At 39.0% G+C, this 23,738-nt stretch overlaps 1 protein-coding gene across 1 annotated transcript; it reads right to left on the bottom strand.

Annotated features, from left to right (window-relative positions):
- Positions 1-523: 523 nt before the first annotated feature.
- Positions 524-21,882, bottom strand: sypb (synaptophysin b). Its single transcript, XM_032547014.1, has 8 exons — positions 21,773-21,882; positions 20,267-20,401; positions 19,148-19,213; positions 5,931-6,055; positions 5,589-5,787; positions 3,935-4,126; positions 3,545-3,855; positions 524-2,381 (listed from the first exon to the last, which is right to left on the bottom strand). Exons 2-7 carry the CDS (start codon positions 20,282-20,284, stop codon positions 3,574-3,576), a joined length of 882 nt encoding a protein of 293 aa, XP_032402905.1. The 5' UTR covers positions 20,285-20,401; positions 21,773-21,882; the 3' UTR covers positions 524-2,381; positions 3,545-3,573.
- Between the last annotated feature and the right edge of the window lie 1,856 nt (positions 21,883-23,738).

The raw sequence follows: 23,738 nt of genomic DNA, 5'->3' as shown, positions 1-23,738 counted from the left end.
AGTAGTTCTGACACCATGTTCTGCTCTCCGATATGTATATTTAATAAAATCTTGAGGCTACACAGAAGCAGCGTGAGACATCTCCATCTTAGCAGCTACTCTTTTATTCTGCTCCGCCCCCAAACACCATAGCCTGATACTACAATCTTCTTCTTCGTGGCTTGCGCCATAGCAACATCCGGTTGTTAATCACGTGACTCGCGTGATGCGGAAGAACTTTTTCTATCGCAGTTTTGTGAAATAAACCAGTTTCGATACCGTCAAAAAAAGCCCATCATCGACTAAAGAGAGTTTTTATTTAAAATTGGTGTTTTCCATTAAGCAAATTTATTTTTGAAATGTTAAATTGCGCAGTTATATGGTGATTAAAAACGCAGCTTCTGCGCTACCAGGGGCGGATCTACACGGGAGGTGAAACGGGGCAACTACCATCCCGTATTCACATTAAACATAATTTTTTTACATCAAATAAGTGGAAATAAAAATGTCTCAACAGTCATCCAGAGACAATAAACACAATTAATTCTTCAACAGAATAATTTCAAGTTTATTTCATTTAGTTTCACATGAATCCCATATAATAAGAATACGGCAAAACTTTGGAGAGTCTTGAATATTTTTTTCTGACTTATCATCATCATAAATACTAATATGAATACATCATACACAATAAAACACAGCACTATTCGAGGGCTTAGAGAGTATCACAAGACATCATTCACCACTAACGACAGACTATATTTCATTTCAGCATATTTATAAGAGCTACAGTGGAAGAGAAAGAAAGACAGAAAGGAAGAGAAAGCAAGTAGCTTCTAGATTGCCTGGATCTAAGAACCCTGATTTAAAAATAAAAAAAAGGAGAGAGAGAGAACAAGATTTTACAATGACTAAAGATGCACTGGAGTTGAACTACGGCTGTTTCTGTTGAGAGCTGTGGAAGCTAAATACCAATAAAACACATCTGCTATGGTTTGGCAAACATGCTGCTTGGAGAGCCGTACGGAGGATGGGCAGCCGTACAGGTGTGTTTGCATCTGGATACAAGCAATTATTGCAGCACTTTGTGCTTTCAGTAGATTATGGCAGAGCTGCTGTAATAATCAGTGTTGTGTACCAAACATCGGGTTCGCTGTGTCGTCTAGCTTTGTTTGTCTGCCTCTAACGTAGGATTATTGATGGAATGTCGGAGTAGGATGCATGCACTAAACCGGATTTCCAATCGGAAGAAGAGGAGAGTCGAGGGCGGGACGAAGACGGCGCGTTGTGTGGCACGACTAGGATTTTTAGAAATCTAATAAACCTTCGTTTACGTTTTATTCTGTGTTGAAGTGATTAAAGTGTGACAAAAACACCATAAAAAAACAAAACAAACACACGCAACTCTTTCTTAGGACTTTCTGAATCACAAAGAAGGCGATCGAGAAAAGGACAAGATTTTTTTTTCTATTTTTGACAAAAGGAAATAAATGCCATCCAAACAAATACACAGAAACTCTTACTACACCATCTCATTTCACAATTTCCATACTGACAACACAGCAAATATGAGACGCCAAAGGTAATTTTCTTCTCCGTATGCACTTGTGATTTGCAGATGTCGGGATTAACAATAATCAGTGCACAACCAGAACGCATCCACTTGTGATATTAGATGGTTGAAAAATATATAAAAACCTACTTTCATCACTAACATTACCACTGTCACTCACTTCTCTATAGATAGATATCTTTGTTTTTAGTCATTATTTGCAGCCTTTGCCCAGATTTTTATTTTTTAAATGATTAATTTAAAGCAAATGTTCAGATTTAAATGTGACTGTGAATCCGGTCAGTAAAGGTTTAAACTATGAGAGCTCCTAAACAGAACCAAAATAAATGCAATTGAATAACTCTGTGCTCAACATTTGTTGTATAACAACTAATATAGAGTGCACAATTATTCAACTGTGTACATATAATCATATATATATTTATATATCAGCAAGTCGATATTTACACAGCACAGACAAATACATTCTCTCAAGTTAAATATAACTACAATTTTTTTCCCCCCTCATAAATTTTCTCCGTCACACCAAGGTTTCCCTTACGAATGTTTTGGTATTTGTGTTCAAGTTTTTCTCGTATACCCAAACAGACAATCCTCTGTTGTCTTTTACAGTTAAATACATCACGAGAATAATCATCATTGTTACAGCAAACAGAAGAAATCCATTCCCACCCACCCCAGAACCGACCCGCCCGTCCCCTCCCCATATGGTAAGAGTGCGGCCTCCCCTCCCGCCGCCTGCCGACTCACAGACACACAGACAGACACACAGAGGCGTGTGGAGACGCAGGTGGTGGTCGAGAAACGCTCCAACAATGACCAGATCGCCCTGAGGAGGAAAGAAAAGAAACAGGATGCATCAATCAATCAATCTATCAATCAATCAAGTTTATCTGTATGGCAAATTTCAGCAAAAAGGGTTTTCAAAGATGCTTTACATCGCGGGTGTCCAAAGTGCGGCACGTGGGCTATTTGTGGCCCTGCAATTCGTTTTGTGGGGCCCCTTACTGCAAATCAAGAATGGCACAAATTTGGCCATGAAACAGTTTTTGTAATTTTTTTAGGATGAGATTTTCAGTGACAATTTATATCTTCTTAAACAGAAAATATTAAGCACAACACAAAGAATTCATTATTATTATTATTATTATTATTATTATTATTATTATTATTATTATTATTATTGTGTTGTTGTTGTTGTTAGTTGTGCCACAAACATCCATCATGTTTTTACTCAAAAACAGATTCTGATTCACATGCATCCATTACATTTTTTCAGACGTTAACTCGGAGGAGATCAATCTTTTCACAGAGTGTTTGACTACAAACTGACAGTTTTAACAATTATGAAACAAATATGTATTATAAAAGAGGAATTTGAGACATTTCAGCAGATTTGAGTAGTAGCAGGTTACATTTACTTGAGTAACTTTTTTGAAAGAAATTACTTTTAGGAGTATTTTATTGCACTGTACTTTTTCCTCTTATTTGAGTAATTTTATTATAAATTATTTCTACTTCTACTTGAGTAAAATTTCTGAATTTTCTCCCCACTGAATGAAAAACAAGTTTTAACCAGAAATCCACCAGACAGACACACACCTGCAGTTTTTGTTAAAGTTTCATATTGAAAAAAAAAAACTGATTTGGACACATTTACTTTTGCCTGATTTTGTTATTTTTTGTTATTAGTTATATCAATTATTGTCATTTTGGTCCTTAAAACACCAAAATTTCCACTTAACTTTATAATTTGGTCTGTCTGATTATGTAATTTTTAAATATTGAATGATTGATAATTTGGTCAGTTACTCAGTACTTGACTTTTACCAAATACTTTTTTTCTTTACTTGAGTAAACATATATTGAAGTAGTGCTACTCCAACTTAAGTACAATTTTTGGATATTCTACTCACCTGTGTATTTTAGTTACATTAATTTAAGACTTTCTAGGGATGCGTGTGGATATCCTGTAATGACTGGTGAACTCACCATCCTGCAGCTGTTTTGACTGAGGAGGTTTACATCTGGTTGGAGTAGGAGGTGGGCTGCTGATCGTAGCCCTGGTTGTAACCGCCGTCTTCGTTGTAGCCTCCTTGTTGGCCGTACTCGGGCTGGTATCCGCCCTGGGTGCCGGCATACGGGTCCTGCTGTCCGTAGCCTCCCTGGGCGAAGGAATCAGGGGCGGGCTGCTTCTCTTGCGATGGGACGTACGTTCCCGAGAACGCAGCCATCCAGCCGGTCTCTTTGAAGACGAACCACAGGTTTCCCAGCCATAGGATCAGATTGATGAAACCAAAAGCCTGGATGGAGACCAATGTTCATTGTTAGAGTGGATAATCTCACAATGGTTCTTTATGCAGCTCAGAATCACAAACCCACCACAGAGGTGTTGAGCCCGGAGACTTTGGGGTCGTAGACCTCTTTGCAGAGGTTTTCCCGATCGTCGCAGGCCCGGATGAGAGTGATCACCCTCTCTGGATCGGTGGCTGTCTTCACATCTGACAGGCCTTTAGCCCAAGCACATGATGAGACCAGCCACATAAAGGCAAACACTGCCGTCACAACAAAGTCCTAGAACCAGAAACACAATCAAATCCATTTTTGAAACCAACAACATCATGATATCAGGAAAACATGTCACTGTAATTCCATCACTAAATCATCCTGCCACGATTTTGTGATTTTTTTTGCTAAATTAATGATTTTGTTTGGCTACTTTAGGAATATTTGCAAAATTTTTTCTTCATTAAACGCCTTCTGAAATGTACATATTGAGGAAAAAGCAACAATCAGACAAGTTGGACGCGCAAATATTTTTATTCCTTAGGTTATTTTAACATCTGTTAGTCTGATTGGGGACTAAAGTTGCAACATTTGTTACATTTTCAGCCGCTGTGGTTCACATTCACACGGCATTATGTCAAATGAAACAAACTAATTGAAAAACTTGTTCCCCTCCTCGCCTGTGGTGGTGCTGCAGCAGAAACAACTGAAGGAAACGACACAAAAACGTCTGAAGGCGACATGAGCAAAACGTCCTTCTTCACAAAATATAAACAAAAATGAACAGCAGATTTTTGTGGTTGTAGGATTTCTGTTATGATGTTGATAAACGACTGTAACCCATTTCTCCAGCTAGCGCTAGACTCTCATGTTTGTTTTGGTTCTATTTACCCAGAATTCCCTGCGCTAAAGTTCGCTTCCTGCTTTTTGAAGCAGTTTCTGGTTCGCTTGGCGTTCACTTATGTATTCAGAATGTGCCAGAGTTCACTTCAACCAAACCAGATTTAGTTTTTTTGGTCTGATTCAGAGTTCGATTGTGCGTTCACACTTCCCCAAACGAACCAGACTTTCTATAAAAACGCACCAGAGTTCGATTAAAGCGGACTAAACACGGCTTACAAAATCTGAGTAGCTTGATTTGGGTTTCTTGCTGCATCAATCATGAATTGTAACTTAACATCAAGTAAGGTTGACCCAGCAGAATAGCAGAAGTAAAAAGAAAGAAATACTGCCACCTGCAGGTAGGAGTTAGCATCACTCTCACCCATTGCTTTTGACCATTTTTGTGGAAAATTTGCAATAAACCCACAGCTATGTTTAGTCTGAAAAAATGCGTTGATCTGTTGATTTTGTCTGAATTTCAGCAATAATTAAATCCGGAAAACTAGAGGAACTGCTAAATGTCGAATGTAAATATTGATAAAAATTAACCCAAGTTTTAATTACTCTTTTCTTTTCAAGGTGCTTAAGAAGAAGCACATTTTTCTGATGCTAAAGGCTTCTTTTGGATGACATTTTTTCTATTGCCAAGGTGGCAGAAACAGAAATAAACAGTCAATTTTACATTCTATGTAAGTTTTAACACTTAATATTAAAATATATGTTATTTTGCATGGAAAATATTCAAATTTTGTATGGATGGCTCCTAAAATACAAAATGTAAACCTACCAAGCAGTTGTATGAAATTATAATATTGCTATTTGATATTTTGTGCAGGTCAAGCTGAAAAATGTAAATAAAAGAACTCACAATCCGGGCCCCCTTGTTGTTTTCGCGGTACTTCTCCAGAACGAAACAGTAGGCGGCGAGGGCTGCCATGGAGTAGAGGAAGGAGAAGACGGCGATGGTTACGAAGAACTCGGCTGAAGAGGAGTAGTCTCCGACCAGGAACTGGCGGTCCGGTTTCCCTCCCTCACAGGTGGGGGCGTCGAAGTAAACCTGATGGAGCCTGAAGACAACAACGCAAAAAAAACACAAAAAGACAAGAAGAAGAGAGAGAAGAGCTGACATAAGGAGATAAAACAATGCTTCAAGAGAACAACATGTAAATCAAATCAAATGAATAAATTATTTTAACAATATTTGCCGTACCTGAACGGATATTCAAATTCTACTTCTATTCCCAGGTTACTATATGATCGGTTTTTACACTCCACACTCATCTTGAACATGCCAGAGTAGCTGCCACATGTCGAGAAGGCGAAGATCGCGAAGATCTGGGGAACATTTAAAACAAAAAACAGAAAAGCACAAGAAGAATTAGCTTGTTTTTCCAGACAATCTTTCAGGCTTCGCCCACAAACCGGAAAAAAGAAACGCATTGGACTTTATTTTCCAGCGTGATGAGCAAGTTTGGCGATTTTGGTGAAGCCATATTCTTCCTCTTATAAGGCAATAAACCTCTTACTCGACCAACTTGTTTACTTCTCTTACTTATATTTATAACACCTTGCAAAAGCATTAAAATTTCTTAAAATTTTCCACATTTTTTCATGTTAAAACCACAAACTTCAAAGTGTTTCAGTGGGATTTGAAGACAAAGACCAACAAATAATAATGCATAGCAATAATGGCCCAGATCTAAATAAAAATGAGAATCTGTGATAAAACTAGGAAATAAATGTTCACAGAGACTTTCTTTTCAATGTGACTGAACTTCAACTACTTTGAAAATATGTAGCAAATATTTCAGTTTCTGGTTGTGTGACGCTGCTAGAAATATATCCCAAAAGACTTGCAGCTATAGGCTCAGAAAATGTTGCTTCAACAATATGTAGCATGTTGACTTTTAAAACATTTATTTGTATTTAAAAAACTATTTTAATTGGATTTAACACTTATGTCCTATTTTCAAAATACATTGAAGTTTCTGACTAACATGACAAAAGTCATGCACTGCAAAAACAAAATCATACCAACTATTTTTGGTCTACAGCTTTTTAGTGCAGAAATATCAGAGAATTTGATATAACACAAAAATAATTTACAGTAACTTTTCAGCAAGATTTGGCAGCTTGTTTTTAATAATTAACTATTTAACTTTGATGAAAAAGTACCAGTTCTACTGGCAGATTATTTCATTTATAACATGAAAAAATGGTCTTGCTATAAATGAAATAATCTGCCAGAGGAACTAGTACTTTTTCATCAATATCAAGGAATTATTTACTTTTAAAAGCTCATATTTCTTTCTGAAACGTTACTTGCAAGTTAGTTTTGTCTTATTTAAACTGTATGAAGATATTTGCACAAGAAACTAGACCAAAGATACTTGATGTAAGTTCAAGGGGGTGTGAATACCTTTGCAGAACACATGCACATACACTACAAAAACAAATTTTTACCAATTGTTCTTGGTCTAGCTTTTGGTGAAAATACCTTAGTACACTTGAAATAAGACAAAACTAACTTACAAGTACATTTTTTATCAGACTATAGCTTGTTTTAAGTCAGTACTTCTTTAATATTGATGAAAAAGTTCCAGTTCCACAGGCAGATTATGTAACATTTACATTGGAAAAATGTCTTGTTATAAGTGAAATAATCTGCAAGCAAAACTAGAACTTTGGAAAATCAATATTAAGGAATTATTGGCTTCAAACAAGTTCATATATGTCGCTGTTTTCTCTTATTATAATATTAATAATTGTTGCTTTTGGTTCCTGCCTGCAGCATCCCTCTGACCGGCCAGCATCCTCCAGTCCCTCTGAGCTGTTAATACATTCACACCAAGTGTAAATCAATGCGCCGTTGTTAACAGCCAACACAGCACAGACTGTCCCTGTTGCCATGGTTATTGGTGAAAATTTTAATTTCTGCATAGCTGTTTTTTGTTGTTGTTGCTTTTGTTATTTAATCCCCCGGTTATGTTCCTCCTGAAAGCTGTCCGTTGCTACAGCACGATCAGTCCCGTCCAATAAACGGTCCGAACAGACGCACACTCTCTCACCTACAGCAGATTAGAGGAGCCGGACTATTTTTACCACACCCTCCCGGTTCTGCAGGCCAGATCCAATTGGAGGGACAATCCAGCTATTAATCTGGCTGAGGTGCTTCACCATCTGTCACCGGATACTCCGCTACAAGCTAGGAAAACATCCTCAGTATCCGCGCTGCGTCTCCGAGCTAACACGCGACACGTCACTTCCTTCTTATCGCCATGGTAACGTCTGTTTTCCACAGGCGTCAATAACAATAATAATAACAATATTATCGGTAATCTTTTAGTTCATGTGACCAGGAGGTTTGTTTCCTCAAGTTTTAGGTTTTTGGACGATGTTCAGTTTGGTAACATCGGGACTTTTTTTTCCATCAATGCGATCCGTCGGTTTGAATAACTCGAAGTCAGCTCACCCAAGGCCGCCATCTTGTTTGACGAACGTTTTTTTTTTTTACAGCTTCCGTGTATTTGGACTTTTAATTATATGACGGCCATTTTAGACAGAAAAATTTGTGAATTTCTGTTAAAATGAATTAATAAATAAATAAATCAGATTTTTTTTATATTAATCAGAACAAACAGAGATTTATCATTTGAACAGCTATAAACCTGAGCTTGAAAATCGGTTAGAAAAAAACTCAGACATTTTTAGATTAATCACAGAATTTTTCTAGAAAAAATAAGGAAACTTCTTATCTTGAAAAGCCAACAATTGGCTTGAAAAACTCAGAAATCTCGAGATTAATCTCAGACATTGAGTAGAAAAATACTTGGACATATCCGAGGTTCAAAAGTTTAACATTTTGGACTTTTAAAAAATGTTTTGAGTTTGAATTTTTATGTTTTTGCACTAAGCAGAACATAGATCTTAAATTCATAATTGAATGTATTTTAATGTTTTATCCCTGTTAGAATGATGGAAACAGGACATTTATCCTTTTTCTACATTTAAAAAACTGAATTTCACACTTTGAGTAAAATATTAGTATCAATTTTATATGTAAATTGGCGGTAAAGACTGTTTTTAATGTTTTGGTTTTTCTTACCAACATGCAGATGAAGAATAGGGTGAAATATGTCTGTGGTTTAATTCAGTATTTCCTGCAGGAGTCTGCTTGTAGTAAGCTATTCTAAAAATAAAAACTACACCTCTCAGTCGGTTTGATGTATCAATTTCATGAAACCTGGAGTATTTACAATCCAGGTTTCAGTTTTCACAGATATCTTATTTTATCAACAGATCAGAGAATTTCACAAACAAGAAGCTGCATTATGGGGTTTGTTTGCTAACTTTTTTTTTCTAATTTCTTTACAAAAATGTACAAACTTCTCAAACCTTGAGAAGTTTGAGAAGGTTTTTTTTTTTTACATTTTCACATTATAGTAACAAACTTTAATATACTTCTGGGTGGTCATGGTAGATTTACACAAAGTACAGGATTTCTAAGGTTTTAAATATGAAATCAATACTATTACAATAAAGTAAACATTTTTAGAGATTTTGGCCACAGATACTGAAAACCAACAATTTTGCTGTAAGCCCACCATTTATTTTCCTTTTGATAAGAATCCTGGCTTGTTATTAGAAACTGTTTTATTCCTGAAATTAAATCCCACTCAAAAGTCATCATGTTACATAATAGCTAAAAAAAAGAAGAAAAGAAAATAATAGTGAAAACTTTCTTCAATTTTTGCTTCCAAATCTTAACAGTTTAAAACAAATGCATTGTGCTTGCAGATATCCACATGTGGATGCAGGTAGGTTTTAAAAACAAGTGCTGATGTTTGCAAGAAACAAAGTCAGCATTCTGTGTTTCTGTACCTGCATGTTAACACCTGCAGGACTGTGTTTGTGACAATTAGAGGAGGACTAGAGCCACGGTAATACATCATATATACGTATATACAGTATATATATAGATAGATAGATAGATAGATAGATAGATAGATAGATAGATAGATAGATAGATAGATAGATAGATAGATAGATAGATAGATAGATAGATAGATAGATAGATAGATAGATAGATAGATAGATAGATAGATAGATAGATAGATAGATAGATAGATAGATAGATAGATAGATAGAGTTTGACACATGTGGCTTAAGTGGATGTCTTTGGAGTTAATTTTAATGTAATAAACAATTAAATGACAATTAATAACAAGTAGATTCATTGCTGCCTGCAGAATTCAAAATCTCTGACTTCATAAGGGATTTTATTTGTTATTTCATGGATGCTCCTTGTTGACTTAATTCCTATGAAAGAAGCAGGTGTACCACTAAACAAATAGAGCACCTCACACTGTTTTTTTATTCCATCCTTTATATCCATTAAAACATTTTTATATAGGATATATATATATATATGCATAGAGGAGATTAACAGAAAACAAGCCCTGGAGTAATAACCACATGAAGCATCTGTACAGAAAACACCTAATGAGCTGCAACACAATAAACACCTTCTATTACGCATTACGGATTAACCCAGAGTGAATCAGGCTGTTACTTTGTGTTCTCGGCCTTTTAATGTTTGCTGAGAATGAGTCAGAGCCTGAATTTAAATTCAGACCAAACCCAACGCAGCAGAGGAGGGAAAAAAGGGCGTATTTGGCTAAATATGAGCCGCGTTTGGTAACTCTGTCTTCTAACAACCAACACACCTTTCTTAGGTTTCACCCTGCATTATATTAAACACAAACAGAGGAAAGTACAGAAGGTCAAAGGTGACGCAGTATCATACGCTACCAAAACACAAAATCTTATCGAGCATTTTTGTCTAGTTTCTACTTCAAATATCTTTGTTCATTTGAAATAAGACAAAACTAACATGCAAGTAACTTTTCTTCAGGATATAGGAGCTTGTTTTAAGTAAATATTTCCTTAATATTGAAGAAAAAGTACCAGTTCCACTGGTAGATTATTTAACTTATAACATGGAAAAAATGTTTTGTTATCTGTGAAATAATCTGTCAATAGAACTACAACTTTTTCTTCTTTGCTTTATCGAAACAGTGTCTAATCAGGATATTATTGAAGAGATAAAAACAACAGATATCTTAAGAAATAAATCTTTTCGTTTTTAATTTAAAATACAAAATGTGGCCCTTGAATGCTCTCAGCTGTTTCCTGCCAACAGTCATCAACATCTACAACAACCCTTTGAATTAATATGAGTTACAACCGCATTTAATTTTCCTTTAGGGTCAATAAAGTATTTTTGAATTTGAGTTTTGAAGAGAACTTGACAATTTTGGGCCTAATGGAGAAATTAAAAAACACAAAAGTACTTTTGTTCTAGTTTCTCCTACAAATATCTTAGTACACTTGAAATAAGACTAACTGAAAAGTAACTTTTCCGCAAGATATAGACTATATTGTTTTAAGTAAATAACTCTTAAAATTGTTGAAAAAGTGTTAGTTCTATTGGAAGATAAATTAACTTATAACATGGGAATAATGTCTGGTTATGAGTTAAATAATCTGTTAATGGGACTAGTACATTTTTAAATCAATATTAAGGAATTATTGGACTTAAACAAGCTCCTATATCTTGCTACAAAGTTACTTGTAAGTTAGTTTTTTCTTATTTATGGTGAACTAAGATATTTGTATCAGAAACCAGAACAAAAATACTTGGTAAGCTGCACAGATCTATTCCTTGCTGCTCTGCTTTCACTGGATTCAGTTCAAGAATCTGGATAAATATTACCGAGGTTTGGCTCCTCTTCCCCCTCCTAAAAATAAATAAATACATAATAAATCCCTGTCTTGCTTGTGATACATGCCCATAATAATGCAGAAAGAGCAGGCGCTCTGGCAGCCCTTCCTCCAGCCTGACGCTGAGGCACGCAGACCCTCTCTGACAGATGATTCATGCATCGCCCTGGCCTCCAGAGCGAGGAAGCTGATTGGTTGGTTGGCTCGCAGTGACCCAGGGAGACAGTGATGAGGTGCTGGCACACTCACATAGCTCCAGGGAAGGACTACAGAGTCATGCAGCACACTCATGCCTCTGACTGCTGTGCTGCAAATCTACAGAGGCTGTAACAGCGCGGAGCTGTGTCAACACCGTAATGTTTTCATCTGTGTTATGGCTCCTCTCAGGCTTGGGCTCCTACTTCCTCCAAAATCATCAAAATACTGTAAAAGTGACCTGCTGTGCTTCCTTGAACAGGTTAGGATAGATCTATAGGTGATACAAAACATGTTCATTACAGTTTTCTGCTGAAAATCATCATCAGATAATGAGATTTTAATCTGTTTGAGCTCCTTTCAGATTGAGCTGTTTTAGGGGCTCTGTCTCTTTAAATCCAAAAAAGCTGCAGCTGGCCACGCCCCCTAACTCAACGACGGGAAAATGGCTGCAAACAGATGCACAATTACATGACCATACTTTTTTTGAAAAGCAAAAGTGAAACCTCCTGCACAACCAAGAATGGAGCAAATACACCAAATCTTACAAAGTAATTTTGGTTTAGGTTTTAGTGGAAATATCTTAGTTCTTTAAAAAAAACAAACTAACCTTAAAGTAGCTTTTCAGCAAGATACAGAGGCTTGTTTTAAGTAAATGTTTCATTAATGTTTTTGTTCTATTGTCAGATAAATTAACTTATAACATGGGAAAAATTTATTCTTATAAGCAAAATAATAACAAGAACTTTTTTAAAATCAATATTAAGGAATTATTGACTTAAAATAAGCTCCTATATGTTTCTGAAAAGTTACTTGTAAGTTAGTTTGTTTTATGTGAAGTTTACTAAGATGCACTAAAAACTAAGCCAAAATTCCAGCAGCCATTGTACAGCGCATACAGCAGTAAAACCAGCTGAACAAACGTGTTGGAGCTCAGGTTGGGTTGCTAGGTAACGGCGACTGCAGTGCACATCGAATGCGACTCAACAATCGGGAGGTTTTTGGATTTCCAGGCACCAAAACTCATCTGGGTGATTTTTTAAGTACTTTGGATGTTTTTAGATGCAGCTGAGACCCAAATGGACGTACAAAAACATAGAAAATGTGAATTTTACATAATAGGTTCCCTTTAAGTAACAGGAAGTTTTTGAAACAGCTCATTTTCTACATATGTATAAAAAAAAACATTAATCTATTGCCAAAAAAACAGTTGGGTTATGTTTTTTTTTTAACTATTTGGACTGTTTAAAGAGGCAGTAGAAACTCAAATGGAAGAATAAAAACATACAAAATCTGAATTTTACATAACAGGTCACCTTTAAATCACAGCTCATACTGAAAAAACCCCAAGGTGACCTTCTTAGTTTATTAACTTATTCCTAAAAACGAATTGACATTAGAGTGGGTGAAGTGTTCAAGCGGCTGTGGAGGTAAATGTGGGTCAGATAAACGTCTCTCCTCTTTCCTAAACTCTCCCAGCAGAAGCTAAAGCTAAACTGGAGCAGCTCCAATGTCAACCCTGCAGCATCGTCTCTGCTGCTGATGGAGGACAAACACTTTGGACGACATTATGTTTTATAACAGACAATAACTGCTTACCTAAACTAAAGAAGCTGCTCTTTATGTGTATTTTACATTTATTTTTCATGTATGTTGAAATACATGATGCACAACTCTGAATAATTCAATCAACAGCTTTCAGTTTCCTTTTGGGATCAATAAAATATTTTTGAATTCGAATGTTTTGGCTGTCAGTAATGCAAAACTGCAATTTCTTAATTACAATGTTGATGTTAAGCTATTTAGTAATCAATTATTCTATATTACGCCTATGATTAGGGATTAATTTTTTATTTATTTTTTACCTTTGCACCCCTTTGATATCTCAACATATAGAAGGCATTATAAATAAAATATATTATTATTATTGTTATGTTTCTTTTTTTAACTGTCACATTTTGCTGATTAAAAATTTAAGCTCATTTTATACAATATTAGACATAAATAAAAACTACAAATGAACAAAAAATGCAACAGGAAGACTCAATTTTACATTTTGTAGATTTGTTTGAAAGAAGTATGCTTTCATAAGAAAATAGAAAAATAAGGTCAATATGTTGATTAATTTTGGATTAACTGATTAATAATTTGATAGCAAATTTGAACCAGGCAAAGCTAAAAATTTAGGTTCTTTTTAAATGCAAAATGTATATTTTAGTACAGTTTTGGCCTAATTGGTGATTTGTATTCCTTTATTAAGTTGATAAAATGTATTTAAACATTTGTTCAAGGCAGCAGATAAAAAGTGTTGAAGTGTCTTTGGAGGAAGATTAAACTGTGATTTTATCCCTCAGTGGAACGGGACTGTGTTAGTGTAACAGTGACACACATTCCTGCTGGAGTCTTCTGCAGAAAAACATCAAAACACGACAGACTCTTCACAAACCCATCGGAGAAAAAGAGAAAAGAGGAAAACCCCAGAAAGTAAAGGTTCAAACGCAGTGCAGAGCCATTAACTTTCTACACATTTCACGTTTGGCTCAAGGCGTCGCGCAGATTCTTCCTCTGTGTTACAAACCGCTCTATAAATAGTAAAGACGCGCCAGGAAATGGGATGGTGACCTGAATCTGTACAGCTGACCTTTCCTCATCTGTGATTGGCCGGTCAGAAACTAAAAAATCACAATATTTTTCAGCTCACATCCAATTACCAATTAACACTCTTCAGTGTAAACGTTGTTAATGAGCTAAGACTCATGGTTGACCTCTTTTAGCCTCAATGAGGCGGTTAAGACTAACTCATGTTGGCTGTTCTTTAGTGAAATTTATTAAACTTTAACAAAGTTGTTCTGTTTTATTCTTTTGACGAGTTTAATTCTGTATAGATTAAAAAATGTTTGGAAAATCTTCAGTGAACAGGCACATAGAAACAGTAATTGCGCTAATTTATATTTTTAGTTGCTGAGAATAGTTTAAAAAGCGAACTCTGTGGTCATTTTGTTTTTGAAATCGTTAATAAAATCCACTTTAACTGCGGAGCTGTGTAACACAGACTGCTCTCTCTCGCTCACAAGCTGCAGTCACAAAACAGATCTTATCATTTTCAGGTACCTAAATGAATTAGTTAAAAAACTATTTAAAAATATTTACTTGATGTAGCAAAAAATGTCTAAACCAAGGCTGCTCAAACTTGGGTCCGGGGGCCATTTGCGGCCCCTGGATTGATTTTGTGCGGCCCTGTCCAACTACAAAAAGTAAATAAATTAGGAAAACAACCATTAAATCAATTAAAATCTACTTACAAAAACGTTAGATGCAACACAAAGTGATAATCTATTTTACGCTTTCTAGTTTCCTTCTGTTGTGATTTACTCTAATCTGCTTTTTGCTGTAAAACTTGTTTAAGTGTTTTTAAATAAAGACTGACCCATATTTATTTTTTTGTGACCAAACATGATTTTGTTACAGTTTTTTAAATAAAAACATCTCGACCATGTTTTGTTTCATTCACATTCTGTAGAAGATTAAGTTAATTTCTGATTAAATTATTGTTTTATGACAATATATTACAAAACTGTTACATTTTGGAGAGAAAACAATGGATTGTATTTGGTCAGTGAATATATATTATACATTGATGAATGAATTGTGTTTTGGAAACATTAATGGATCTAATTAAGTTAAAATATAATACTTCAGTTGAACTAGATAACATTTATATTCAATTAGGGATAATGTTTAACTTACACTGTCTCAGAAAAAAAATATTTTTTGAATGAAAAACTTGTTCAAACTTTAATTGAGTTTATCTAACGTGGTATTTTTATGAGTGTGTGTCATTATTCTGGTCATAATATAAACAACTGATGATCATTCATGAGAAAAAGCCTTATGAAGTCAAAAGCTGACAGTAAATTTGGGCTTTTTCCTCTTTGTCAGGATCTGTGTTTTTCTGTGTTTATTTAGAGTTTTCTGTGTCCTTAGTCTCTTTGTTGTCCTGTCCTCCCCTTGATTGTTCCCAGGTGTGTCTCGTCTCTGTGATTACCCTCCCGTGTATTTAACTCCACCTGTGTTCCTTGTTCCGCGTCGGGTCCTCGTCAATGTTTAGTCTCCTCGTGTTCAGTTTGTGTTACTCCTGCTGCTCGTTGCTTGGACTAAGTTATTTTCATTAAAAACATCATAATTCATCATTCCTGGGTCCGCTGCCTCTGCCTCACCACTCCACCACACCGCCTCATGACAGTAGGACCCGACCCGACCGAAAGGTGAGGCTGCTATGATGGACCCAGCTGCAGTGAGGTTACCGCCTAAAGGGCAGAGCGGCCCGTGGCGGAGGTCCGGCAGGGAGGACAGGGAGCTGGCGGAGGCTCTTGCCGACTTGCAGCGGGAGCTTTTCCGGGGGACGAGACTGGTGTTGGCACCCCCCGGATACGGCCCCCGTCGATTCCTCCGTCCGGGAGGTCAGCGACGTGAGCCGCCGGCAGATCCGGCCCCTCGTCACTTTCCTGAGCCGCCACCTCCGCGACCAGCTCACAGACGGCGACGTGAGCCGCCGGCAGAACCGGCCCCTCGTCGCCTTCCGGATCCGTCACCTCCGCTGTCTGCCCGGAGACAGCGACGTGAGCCGCCGGCAGATCCGGCCCCTCGTCGCTTTCCGGAGCCGCCACCTCCACGGTCAGCCCGGAGACAGCGACGTGAGCCGCCGGTGGACCCGGCCCCTCGTCGCCTTCCGGAGCTGTTACCCCCGCAGCCGGTTCCAAGGCTTCGCTGCGGCTCGCCCCCGCGGCCGGTTCCAAGGCTTCGCTGCGGCTCGCCCCCGCGGCCGGTTCCAAGGCTTCGCTGCGGCTCGCCCCCGCGGCCGGTTCCAAGGCTTCGCTGCGGCTCGCCCCCGCGGCCGGTTCCAAGGCTTCGCTGCGGCTCGCCTCCGCGGCCGGTTCCAAGGCTTCGCTGCGGCTCGCCTCCGCGGCCGGTTCCAAGGCTTCGCTGCGGCTCGCCTCCGCGGCCGGTTCCAAGGCTTCGCTGCGGCTCGCCTCCGCGGCCGGTTCCAAGGCTTCGCTGCGGCTCGCCTCCGCGGCCGGTTCCAAGGCTTCGCTGCGGCTCGCCTACGCGGCCGATTCCAAGGCTTCGCTCCGGCGCACCCGAGGCCGAGTCAGCCGGCGTTCCGGCCGGCGCACCCGAGGCCGAATCAGCCGGCGTTCCGGCCGGCGCACCCGAGGCCGAATCAGCCGGCGTTCCAGCCGGCGCACCTGAGACTCCCTGTGTTCCTACCGAGACTCCCTGTGTTCCTTCCGAGACCCCCTGCGTTCCTCCTGAGACCCCGACCTTCTGCGTTCCTCCTGAGACCCTGACCTCCTGCGTTCCTCCTGAGACACTGACCTCCTGCGTTCCTCCTGAGACCCTGACCTCCTGCGTTCCTCCTGAGACCCTGACCTCCAGCGTTCCACCCGAGACCGAGACTCCCTGCGTTCCACCCGAGACCGAGACTCCCTGCGTTCCACCCGAGACCGAGACTCCCTGCGTTCCACCCGAGACCGAGACCCCCTGCGTTCCACCCGAGACCGAGACCCCCAGCGTTCCGACCGAGACCCCCTGTGCTCCACCAGAGACCCTGCCTCGGGGGGCTCGTCGTCGCCGTCTGTGGGCGGCCCCCAGGACTCATCGCCACCTCCAGTGCCGCGGACGGCCGCCGGACGGCCTCCGTGGTTCCCGCCTCCAGCGCCGCGGACGGCCGCCGGACCGCCTCCGTGGTTCCCGCCTCCAGCGCCGCGGACGGCCGCCGGACCGCCTCCGTGGTTCCCGCCTCCAGCGCCGCGGACGGCCGCCGGACTGCCTCCGTGGTTCCCGCCTCCGGGGTTCCCGTCTCCGTGGTTCCCGCCTCCAGCGCCGCGGACGGCCGCCGGACCGCCTCCGTGGTTCCCGCCTCCAGCGCCGCGGACGGCCGCCGGACCGCCTCCGTGGTTCCCGCCTCCTTTGCCTCCGCCCACCCTGTGGGTAGTTTTTTGTTTGTTTATGGACTCTTGGCCCTTCTTGTGTTTCCGCCCACGATGGTGGGTAGTTTTTTGTTTTTCTGGACTCTGGCCCCCCCGTCCAGCGCCCCTCCGCCCACCCTTGTTGTGTTTTTTGTTTTTTGGGCGTCTGGTAGCCGCCCTTGAGGGGGGGGTACTGTCAGGATCTGTGTTTTTCTGTGTTTATTTAGAGTTTTCTGTGTCCTTAGTCTCTTTGTTGTCCTGTCCTCCCCTTGATTGTTCCCAGGTGTGTCTCGTCTCTGTGATTACCCTCCCGTGTATTTAACTCCACCTGTGTTCCTTGTTCCTCGTCGGGTCCTCGTCAATGTTTAGTCTCCTCGTGTTCAGTTTGTGTTACTCCTGCTGCTCGTTGCTTGGACTAAGTTATTTTCATTAAAACATCATAATCATCATTCCTGAGTCCGATGCCTCTGCCTCACCACGTAAATTTGGGCTTTTTCCTCTTAAATATGAAGCAGGAAATAAAATATGATACGTAATATTTCTGTGTTTGTTATTTTCGGGTTTTGATTATGAATGGAGGATATTAGCTTTTATGTAAGAGCAGCTGATGAGATTGGAGAGCAGCAAACATATTTATAAAATATAATTACGTTTATTTTACTGTTAGCATTTCAGTGTGAAGAAAATTTCAGAATAATTTATTCAGAAAGAAGAAAATGGAGTTTGGGTTGAAGAAACACCAGATCTCAAATTGGTGCTTTTTTGTGTGTGAATATCATTGTTTATTTACAGGGAAACTATCAATAAACTATTTTGTTTATTGTGGTGCTAAAGCAGAACCGGCCCAAGGAATATGCAAGTTAAGAGGCGACATCCCCAGAGGGCCCCCAACAGGACCAAGCTAGCAGAATAAAATATATATATTTAAAATAATGCCGAACAAACAAACTAAATGCTATCAGACATGGAAAAACAATTTCTATATTATTTTTTACAGTTGTTACACAAATAGCAGGCAGATGTCAAACTTGTTAACTTGTTTACTGTAAATAATAAATTCTAATTCAGAATCATAATTCCTTCTATTGTTATTGTGCAAGAAAGAAAGCACAACAAAATCTAAAAAAATAGCAACTCTGAAAGGCAAGTCAAAAAATAAATATATTAAATCTCAATAAATCTAAAAAATAAAGTAGAAACACAAACACAGCAGGAATGTTAAGGAAAGAAAATTATGTTTTATTCATTTTTTGTTTGCTAATCCTTTAAGGTTAAAATCAACAGCCATAAAAGCACCAGTATGATGCAAACTAATCACAAATTATGCTAGAAATGATAAAGAATCTGGTGTTGGCATGTTGGTATGGGGGTGGGGGGTCTCCAAGTGAAACTCTGCTAGTATAGGGCCCCGGAAAAGCTTTGTCCGGCCCTGTGACAAACAGTCTGTTTATGATCTAAATGAATGAGGAAGAAAACTTACCCACTGTAGTACTTTTATAAATCCCAGTGGTTGCTTGACTACTGTGAACTGCCCTTGGGCCACCAGCTGTCAACATAGCAAACAACAGTAAGATGCAGCAGATTCTGTATAATATTTTTAAGCGCAAAGTTATAATGAAGAGTAGTGAAAAACACATTAGTTGTCACATGTTTGTGACGTTATGAAATGCTGCGTGAGTGGAGTAGAGAAAGAGCTGCTGCCAGTATCACAATTAGACAAAGCTGATTAACTGGTTCTCTCCTCCTACCCAGCGGCAGCCATTTTTATTTATCTTTTTTACTTATTTATGAGGGGAAATCGTCTTAAATTTGGCGCAAGAAGAGAGTATTTGTGCGCAGGTGGCTGCGACGCCGCAGTCAGAAGGTGTGCATCAGTAAATGGCCGCACATCGAGCAGCTCTCTCTCTCTCTCTCTCTCTCTGAGGTTGTTTTGTTTTCTAGGCATCCTAATGAAACAGGTGACAAAATCTGCTCTCAGATCAGCCTGACAGCTCGATGAGCGCCTGGTTTTCCAGAGCAAACATGAAGGGCTTTATTTAAACCACTCGGCTGTTTAGAGAGCTGCGGGAGACCTTCTTCCTCCTCCTCCGCCTCCTCCTCCTCCTCCTCTTCCTCCCCTATATGTTGGGCCTGTGTACTGCCCAGAAAATTAATCACATTCCGCTTTTGTTATCTTAGCAACAGCGGCCTAATTGAAACAGGAGCAATCTGAATCAATTATCCGAGTCTCTCTAGAGAGATCGGTCAGTATCATCTCCTTCCTGAGCTAAATGTCCCTGCTGCGGCTCTCTGGACATCCTGCACAAGCGGGCCGCTCAGTCTGCAGCATCACTAGCTGAAAAAAAAAAAAAAAAATCCAACGAACAATGTCTACACAAGCTGGATTATTATTAATATTATCATTATTTATCAATATTGCTGAATAAATATTTAAAATCTAAATGCTTGTCAGGACTGCATCAAAATCTCCAACAAGAACGCAGCAAATCTGAATTATAAATATTAATTTCCCACCGCGCGACGCGCTCTATGCATTAACATTAACTGAAGAGCAAATGTAAACAGGAACACTAATAGAAATAGGAAGATCATTTCCTACCTGGTTCGCAACATCCATCTTGGCCGCTTACTCGCTGATAAGAGGATCAGAAGGGCGGAGGGAGGGAGGCGGCCCAGCCGGAACAGCTCGGATGGGGGGAGACGCTCCGGAGGAACAGCCGGGCTGCATCACGAGCTGGGATTTACGAAGCAAGAGGAAGAGTTGACGCCGCATTGGCCTCGCCGTAGACGCCATACGTCAGCACGTTCGCCATGTTGTGAGTGGCATGTTCTGCTTGGAGTTCTATACAAATAGACGCATTACCGTCTCTCAATTCCGACCTGTCAATTCTGATATATACAGAGTTGGGTAGTGACTAGTTACGTTTACTCAATTACAGGGACGTGCGGTGAGGTTCATAGCTGGTGAGGCACTGACTTAATCATATTCAGATTTACAAATATAGACCCCCTGCATGTTATTGTTTATGTAAGGAAATTGCGCGCATGTGGACAACGCTGGAGGGCAAAAAGACTATTTCCGTTCACTCAATCAAACTTGGACATGTAGATATTATTCATTTCGTGCTGTGCTCCACAGCGAAGGGGAAACCCGTTAAAGTACAACCCAAAACCACGTCTTTTGTCGCTCTCGGTATCAGCGCAGCTACTCACAGACTCGTTGCCACAGCAACTGACAACAACGACACAATAAAAAACACTCAAATATTTCCCACGCAAAAAGCAGAACATTCAGTCTGTTGCAGTAGTATTGTTGTAGTATTATTTTGCGATTATTAATTAATTGCTGTGGTAAGAGGAGAAAACTATAAATATATCGCTGCACTTGACCTTATTGTATGGCTAGATCCATGGCTAGCTCGCTTACAGTATCTTACTCTGCAGTTGTGGAATCACAATGTCTGGGATCATGAGCGCCTCCTGCCATGAGGCAAGAGAACTGCCTGCCTCACCTCGAATCTGTTCTCTGCCGTTTTTGATCGCTCTTCAGCACATGAAACACGTTACACACACAATTGGTGACAAAAAACACTGTACATTATATACATAAGCTAAATTATGGAAAATCAGCTCATACATTAAATGTTTTTTTAGCCATTTTATTGGCGAACATGCTCTCAGAATGGCAGCCAGTGCAGTTAGCGAGAAGTTGCGCAATCCCAGGTGAGGCTCAGCTCGCTGCTGCCTCACCAGCTTCGCTTCCGAGCATTTGAATGGGAAAATGCAGAAATTCAGCGATTTTGAAGAAAAAATAATCTGAACTTTTTTAAATTAAATGAAAAATAGGTATAGTACAAACCACAGGGTGAAAATAGCAATATAAATGATTTTATCATTATTATTTTTCCATGATTACAGGTGAGGCTCTGCCTCATCTGCCTCCCCTGACCGCACGTCACTGCTCAATTACATTTTCTTGAGTAACTTTTTTGAAAAAAATGCACTTATTATAGTGACTATTTGTCCAAAAACTCAAATTCAAAAATAAAAAAAACTCAAGACTCAAAAGTGATCAAAGCAAAGTGAATTAAACTCAAATAGTCACCTGATGCACCGTGGGTTCTGGTTTACGCAGTTCAAAAAAGGGATCGAAAAGGTCAAAATGCAGCTCTTTTGTTAGTTTATTCCAATTTCCAGATAAAAAAAAGTTACAGGCTTCACAGGATCCTACTAGTTCTCCTGTTCTGACTCCTGCACCTGTTCTCTCACTGATTGACTGATGACTGACTGACAACTGACATAACCGGGACTGACGGACATTGGCACTGACACTGACTGGTAAAAAAACATATGACCCCCCACGTGCATAACGAGCTACCTAAGACCTACCCACTTATACCGCGAAACACCCACGTCCCAAACTGAAATTAATTAACTAATTAAGTGAATCACTAGCCAAAAACCTATTCTAAATAACAAATTAAACAAAAATTCTAACTATAAATCAGCTAGAAAATAAGCAAAAAATACAAATAAACTAAATAATCTAAATTCTAAGATTTAACTGAAAATGGAGAAATAGCTCCTACACTTATAGCAGTATGTTCACTACTATGCTGTAATTTTATTATGAAGTATCGCTAACTTACTCAGGGGTGAAAAGTAGTTTTAAATTCTTGCCGGCGTTCTGACTACACCTGTTTACTTTCATCCCTGCTCTTACTGGAGTTACATTTCTGGATTTTCTACCCACTGAATGAAAAACAAACATGTTTTATTTAACCAATAATTCACCAGACAAACCGATTGGTTCTTAAAGTTTCATTAGCTTAATATTTGAAAGAAACTGATATTAATTTTTTTGGCCCTGATTTTGCTATTTTTTGTTCCTTATTGTCATTTTCATCCTTAAATTACCAAACTTTCCACTTAACTATATATTTTTGGTTTGTCTGATTATGTAATTTTTAAATATTAAATGATTGATAAATTTGATCAGTTACTCGAGTAGACTTTTTACCAAATACTTTTTTACTCTTAGTGGAGTAATTACTTAGATATGTTGCACTATTTGCACTATTACTTGAGTAAATATATTGAGAATGTGCTACTCTTGTTAATGTGTAATCCTTACGAAACCCATTAAACAAGATCACTCATTTAAATCAGGGTCCAAGTTTAAGTAGAGCACAAAAAAAACCCTGAAGGTTTTATATTGGTGTAATTTTGCTTATTATTTTCATTACTCGTTAACTCACATATTTTATTTTTATTCATATTTTTTTATATATATATTTAGACCTAAAACCATTTGAAGAGAACTGTCAAAACAGGTGACAGTTGCCACTCACAATATGGCGTCCTCGTTTGCGTAACGTCCAGATGCTCATGAGGCTTCACGCGTCTTTGCCACCAAGCGTATTGACGTCAGAAGGAGCCGCTGCACTTGGAGTAGTAAGGAGCGGCGCCGTCTGTCCAATCAGAGCGCAGCTTTGTTCAAAGGGAGACCAGATTGACTGGAGGGGATTGGGACGAAGAAAGGAGCGCATGGAGACTGTTTATGGTTAAGTTCATGCTTAAACAGACACAAGGAGCAGCGTAGAGCGGAAATGAGAAGAAAAAAAAAGTCTAGTGAGACATTATGATGCAGCAAGGTCACCTGGCATGAGCTGTGCAAGTAAAAACAAAATATGTTGGCAAAATTTACCTCAAATTGAAGATAGTTCAGTTATTTATACCAGCCTAGAAAATAGACAGATATTACTTTGAACTGACTCTACCTTCTTTAGGTCTATTTTCACAGAATTACATTTGTTTACATCTAGATAGGTTTTCAACAAAAGGAGGAGCAAGAAAATGGAAATTACCATTTTAAAAAAGTGAATCATTTATTTAAAAAAAAGAAAAAAAGCTCAAATAAATAAAATGAGTAAGGAGACTAAATAAATAAAATTAATTTTCATTCAATAACAAGAACACATTGTTATAATCTAGGATCTGTTCAATGTTTTGCAAAAAAAACAAAACATAAATAAACCAGATATTTACATGTAATATTTAAAAAGACGTAA

This window comes from Xiphophorus hellerii, chromosome 1 (genome assembly GCF_003331165.1).
Source record: "Xiphophorus hellerii strain 12219 chromosome 1, Xiphophorus_hellerii-4.1, whole genome shotgun sequence".
In the NCBI taxonomy this organism is placed as follows: Eukaryota; Metazoa; Chordata; class Actinopteri; order Cyprinodontiformes; family Poeciliidae; genus Xiphophorus; species Xiphophorus hellerii.
This window is presented reverse-complemented; position numbering and strand designations above follow the sequence as displayed.

Excerpts from the sequence above, each read along its gene's own strand:
- sypb (XM_032547014.1), bottom strand. Across the intron at positions 4,127-5,588 it reads ACAACAAGGGGGCCCGGATT|GACTTTGTTGTGACGGCAGT; the intron begins GTGAGTTCTTTT and ends TTCTGGTTCTAG. Across the intron at positions 3,856-3,934 it reads CCGGGCTCAACACCTCTGTG|GCTTTTGGTTTCATCAATCT; the intron begins GTGGGTTTGTGA and ends GTCTCCATCCAG.